This window comes from Passer domesticus, chromosome 6, assembly GCF_036417665.1.
Source record: "Passer domesticus isolate bPasDom1 chromosome 6, bPasDom1.hap1, whole genome shotgun sequence".
In the NCBI taxonomy this organism is placed as follows: domain Eukaryota; kingdom Metazoa; phylum Chordata; class Aves; order Passeriformes; family Passeridae; genus Passer; species Passer domesticus.
The window spans coordinates 3,897,031-3,902,788 of NC_087479.1; the positions used below are offsets into that span (position 1 = coordinate 3,897,031).

Genomic DNA, 5,758 nt, shown 5'->3' on the forward strand with positions numbered 1-5,758 from the left:
ATTCCTTTGGCAACGCACGGCAAAACACGCACCCTCCCAAAAAAAAAAAAAAAAAAAAAAAAAAAACAACCCAAAATACCACACGCTCCTTCCCTCCCTGGCACAGGAGCCGCGGGCGAGCAGCGCGGGCGGCGCAGGGGCCGCGCCGGCGCTCCCCGGGAGAAGCCCATCCCTGCCCATCCCTGCCCGGCCCGGCGGGGCCCAGCCCGCCCGGCAGGAAGCGCGGGGGGGCAGCGCCCACCCCATCCGCCGGGCGGGCAGCGGGGGCGGGCGGCGGCGGCGCTTCCGCGCGGGTAAGCGGCTGCGCGGGCGCGGGCGAGCCGCGGGGCCGCCGGGGAGGGAGGGAGGGAGGGAAGGAAGGAAGGAGGGAAGGCGCTGGTCCCGCGCCCGCCGCCTCCCGATGGGCATCGTCTCTCTCTCTTTCTCTCTTTTTCTCTCTCTCTCCCCCACACAACAATTTTCTGCGGAAACAATGGCAAATATCAGCGCTTATTTGCGCAGGGGCCGCTGGCGGGGCGGGGCGCGGCCCGCACAAAGCGGGCTTTGTTGGGCGCACAGGGCTGCTCTGTGCCGCGGCCGCCGGGCTCGGCCCCCGCCGCGGCTCCGCGGCAGCGGGCAGCGCCGCCAGATCGCGGGGAGAGCGCCTGCCGGGCTTAAAGTTAGCGCTGGCACCCCACGGAGCGTGGTTAATCCGCGGGAGAAGCATCTCTGAGTGTAGCTGGCAGATGGGAAAGTCCCCGAGAGGTCTTGAGCTCCTTGGTGGTGGGTTTGAGCGCCAGCGGCTCAAAGGAGAAGCTGTTAAATTGGGGTGCAGGGACTGTCTGGAGGAGGGAAGAGGCTCCATGCCAGGCATCCATCTCGTTTCGGTGGTGAGAAGTCAACACTGGAACCTTTGGGAGCCCTCCGATTTCTCAATGGGATGAACATCTTGTTCCCTTGCTCCCAGGCACAGCATGGATACCACCGGCCACAGCGTCCTCCTCCTCCAGCAGCTGAACATGCAGCGGGAGTTTGGCTTTCTGTGTGACTGCACAGTTGCCATTGGAGATGTTTACTTCAAAGCCCACAGAGCGGTGCTCGCTGCTTTTTCAAACTATTTTAAGATGATATTTATTCATCAGACGAGGTAAGAACACACAGCTCTCCTCCTATCCTTTTGCCACTCTCAGCATCCTGCTTTTTCTTCTTTCTAAAGGTATAAAAGTCTAAGAGAGCATAAATGGGGATGTTAGGTGGTCTGAGATTATTTTCCTAACCCAGCACAAGCCTTGGCTCTCTAAACAATCCCAGTCCAGAAAGCACTGCCCTTTAAAACCACTTTCTTAGTCAGCATATGGCAACATCAGACCCTGCATTTTGGCGATGAGACATTTGTGTGACCAGATAAATAAAGCATGTAAATACCACCATCTTCCTGCAGTGAGAGCCTTGCAGATTTTTAATCCAGGGATATCCTGGTACTCCTGCCCATGTGAAATATGTCCAGTACTTTGCCTTAGGTTGTTGTCAAACTTGCTGGGTGAGACTGTCATTTCTGGCAGGATCCACAGGCTTGAAACAATCAAGAAGCTGTGGCCTTATCACAGTTCTGTGCTTCAGACTCTTGGAGATAAGGGCTGAGACTGAGATCATCAATTCATTTCAAGCTGTTGTTCACATGCTTCACCTGGCCAGGTCAGGAGTGGTTCTGCAGGTATAACAAGAGCAGTGCCAAGGTCTGGCCTCTGACCCGGGGCTGACTGCTTGTGATGGATTAAACCTTCTTCATTCCCCTTCCTTTCTGAGGGTCGTGGCCTGCAGAACCTCTGCAAGATAATCTTTAGGATCAGCTGCATTGCCCCTTGGCTGGAAGTGAGATGAGTTAACTGCCCTTCCCTGTGGATGTTGTTTGCTGACACTTAAGTGCAATACTCATAAAGATTACACAGTCCTGGCAGCTGAACTTGTTGCTCAGATAGATGGAGTGGCACACACTGGTGATGCACAGCTTGCATGGCATCGCTGCAGTGCTGTGTGGCTGCAGCTGGCTGTGCACGGGAGGGATGGGGTGGCCAGGGCTGGTCACCAGCCTCAGCCGCAGTTGTGCACGTGGTCTTCAGAATCACGGGGATAAACGCAGACTCAGGCACTTGGCTTTGCAAACAAAGCTTCTGCACTTCTGCAGGGCTTGGCAGGGAGTGCTGCTTGTAAAAGTGCTCTCACAGCAAATGGGCAGGTAATGGATCGGGATTTGGATCCCTCTGTGTACTTAATCATCTGTTTTATTTCAGCGAGTGCATAAAAATTCAGCCTACAGACATCCAGCCCGACATATTTAGTTACTTGTTACATATAATGTACACTGGGAAGGGGCCAAAGCAGACCGTCAGCCAGAGCCGGCTGGAGGAGGGCATCCGCTTTCTGCACGCCGACCACCTCTCCCACATCGCCATCGAGATGAACCAGGCCTTCTCCCCAGAGCCGGTCCAGTCCTCCAACCTGTACGGGATCCAGATCTCCACGGCGCACAAGCTGGCGAAGGAGCGCCTGGGAGCGAAGGAGAGCCTGCCCAAGGCGGGCGGCAGGGCCGCGGCCCAGGGCGATCACCCCCAGCTGCAGCTGTCCCTGGCCATCGGCCTGGACGACGTCCCCCTGGAGCAGCAGGCCGCTCGCCCCGCGGCCCAGCCCGCCGCGCTGGCCAAGCCGGCGGAGGAGCGCCCCAAGCTCTCGGTTTCCATCAAGCAGGAGAGGTGCGACTCGGAGCCCGTGGTGTCCCAGAGCTGCACCCCTCCTTCTCCGGGGGTAGCGAGCCCCGTCCTCGCCAAGGGCGGCCTCAAGGTGCACTTGTGCCACTACTGCGGGGAGCGCTTCGACTCGCGCGACGGGCTGCGGCAGCACCTGCACACCCACGTCTCGGGCTCGCTGCCCTTCGGCGTCCCGGCCTCCATCCTGGAGAGCAGCGACCTGGGCGAGGTGCAGCCTCTGGCTGAGGACAGGGAGCCGGGGGACGGCCATCGCCTCGGGGCCTTCCTCCTCAAGGAGGATGAGCATCAGCTGGAGCACCCGAGCTGCAGCGACCTGGAGCCTCTGCAGATCGGGCAGCTCTCCCTCATCTCCAAGGACCACGAACCGGTGGAGTTGAACTGTAACTTTTCTTTCTCAAGGAAGAGGAAGATCAGCTGCACCGTCTGCGGCCGCGCGTTTTTCCGGAAGAGCCAGCTGCTGGAGCACATGTACACGCACAGAGGGAAGCAGCACAGGTACGGCCGCTGCCAGCAGCTGGAGAGCCCCGCCACCCCCAGGTTTCACCCTTACTGTGACAGCGAGAGTGTGGGTAAGAGCTCCAGCTTGTCCCAAGACCACTTAGATGAATGTATTCTGGAGTCAGATCTCATCCAAGAAAGCGTCGATACGATCCTGGTAGAGTAATTCTCCCCCTTCAGATGCTGAAACTGGATGTTTTGGCATTCTCCACCTAGGGAGTGGCTGCTCTGTGCAGCTGATTTTCTTGAGCCACCATTCCCCTCACCACTGAGATAACCGTGAAGGACTGTGTACTTTGACTTGTGTCCTTGCTTTTTTTACTTCTCTAACTTTTAAACTCGAGTTAATTCCCATCTAAGTCCTTCTTGGAAGCCTCCGTGTAACTCAGTTATGTTTTTCCTGAATGTGAACTTATTCCTACTCTGCTGTACTGGAGTAAAGGCTGTATTGCTGGGTGTGAGGTTTAAACATTGTCTAGTGCTCTGTGTGGTGCCTAGGACTGTTTGTATCCCGTAGAATTGCTCTTCTGAAACCAGATGGATGGAAGTGTAGAGGGAAATACTTATTGTGTTTCCCAAACAGTTTGTTTTTAATGAAAATAAATATCTCAAGGAGATGAATCCTGAAGTTCATGTTGTTCATGTAACTGCAGTTAATAAATCTCTACATAAATATTTGCAGGAGCCATAAGGCTGCTCTTTTCAAGGGAATTGGCAGTGTTGATGTAGGGGTGGCAACCTTCATTTTGACAAGCCCTGGAGTCCTCATCTGTCTTCTAAATTTACTTTTAAACTCTAGGGATTTGCATGTGTTTTTCCTCCTTCCTACTCCTCCCTCATTCACCACTACTGCATAAGCAAGGACAGATTTTGATGCCCCTCTAGGACCATGTTTCATTTTTGGACTGTCTTCTCTACAGGAGGGAAGAAAGCTGCAAAATTTTCTCTTCTTTGAGAGGACACATACCCTACTTAAGTCTTTACAGGATTAGATGCCACACACGTGGCATTTTTCTGAGTGAAGATGATTTCTGACTTTATAAACAGCTTGGAGTAAACACATTTTTTAATATTACAATCTGTATATTTGCTCAGAGCAAATACACAGCGTGTTATTTTTTTCTCTGTTTGCAGAGCCAGTGTGAGATGATAACATGCAAGTTCTTTGCCTATCATATAGTCATGGAATGGTTTGGGCTGGAAGGAATATTAATGATCTAGTTGCAATCCCCTTACCACAGGCAGGGCCACCTTCCATTAGGTTGCTCAAAGCCCCATCCAGCTTTTCATTTATCATTACTTGTTATCTGAAGGGTAATATCCAAGGAGGGGTTAAAATTATACACACGCCTCTTGAATTCATAGTTTGTCCCTCTCTAGTTTTCATCCCAGGCTTCCCACCAGATGGGCTGCAGCCACCCCTCAGAGATGCTGCTACTCAGAAGGCCCTGAGGAGACACACCAAATTCTTAGAGAGCAGAGATCGCTTCTGCAGCTCGGAGCAAAAGCCTCGTGAGCTGCTCCCGTAATCTCTTTACCCAGTTTTTGAGAAGCTGGAAGCTTCCTGCCAGTCCTGGTGCAGCCGAGTCATTCCCTTTGGAAAGGGGGAGCCTGAGCAATGGTGTGAGAACAGTTTGCTGCCAGAACGCCTGCTCCAAAGCTCTTTGTAGTCGGGGCTCTTGAGCTGTCTTTGATATTGTCCTGGAGCAAGAGCTGCAATTAAATCACTGCCATATTAAAAGACCATCTGAGGTCTTTGTAGGGGCGGTTGCTGCTTCTCCTGCGCAGGGAGCTGCTCACTCCAGGGGCAGGATTGGCCACTGAGAGCTGCCAAATTGTGTTTCAAGACAAAGGGGCAGAGCAACCAGTCCCCGAGCCTGCCGAGATGATGTTGCAAAATGCAGGCTGTGGTTTGGAGCGTGCTTCCCTGCAAGCCCCAGTGCTGCTTTTGCTGCTTGTGCCCATTAAAGCTGCTCTGGTGTGAACACAGTTGAACTCTGTTTAAAAAGCCGTTCCTTAAAACAAGCAAACAAACAGAACCCAGCCAACACCTAGGCCTGTGAATGCTGCATCTGAGCACGGAGCCATTCACACAGAGCATTCCTAGAAGAAAGCCGCCTGCTTCTCTCCCAGCCTAATAGCATCAGCTAAATCGCATCCAGCACAGGCTGCTCATAACTGGGCAAATGCCCTCCGGCTTCCACTGACCTCCATTTCTACATGATGGGTAAAAAAAAGAGAAAAAAGAAGAGGTATTTTATGGTCATTCCTTATTTGTCTGTGACACTTTACCGAGTGGGCTGGCTTCTCTGGGTGCTGCTTGCTTCCCTCGGCTTCCTACATTTAATTTAAAAACAGAGAGAAGCGTTTGCTGGGGTGGCTAGAGCTGTGAAATGAGCTGTAGAGGGACTGAATATCAGCTATTCAGCCAGTAGGTAAGCACCTCAGATTGTCAAATAGGTGCCTAACTTGCCTGAAGTAATTGGTGTGGAAAGTCAAAGGGCTCTTGCTGTCTC

At 53.1% G+C, this 5,758-nt stretch overlaps 1 protein-coding gene across 3 annotated transcripts; it reads left to right on the top strand.

Annotated features, from left to right (window-relative positions):
• The first annotated feature begins 139 nt into the window (after positions 1-139).
• Positions 140-3,920, top strand: ZBTB25 (zinc finger and BTB domain containing 25). 3 transcript variants are annotated; one of them, XM_064422893.1, is made up of 3 exons: positions 140-293; positions 947-1,126; positions 2,271-3,920. In XM_064422893.1, exons 2-3 carry the CDS (start codon positions 954-956, stop codon positions 3,406-3,408), a joined length of 1,311 nt encoding a protein of 436 aa, XP_064278963.1. In that variant the 5' UTR covers positions 140-293; positions 947-953; the 3' UTR covers positions 3,409-3,920. The 3 variants fall into 3 exon arrangements, with proteins under 3 accessions (XP_064278963.1, XP_064278964.1, XP_064278965.1); XM_064422894.1 differs by lacking the exon at positions 140-293 and adding an exon at positions 357-869; XM_064422895.1 differs by lacking the exon at positions 140-293 and adding an exon at positions 363-475.
• Positions 3,921-5,758: the final 1,838 nt, after the last annotated feature.

Excerpts from the sequence above, each read along its gene's own strand:
- ZBTB25 (XM_064422893.1), top strand. The coding sequence starts at position 954 with ATGGATACCACCGGCCACAGCGTCCTCCTCCTCCAGCAGCTGAACATG. Across the intron at positions 1,127-2,270 it reads ATATTTATTCATCAGACGAG|CGAGTGCATAAAAATTCAGC; the intron begins GTAAGAACACAC and ends GTTTTATTTCAG.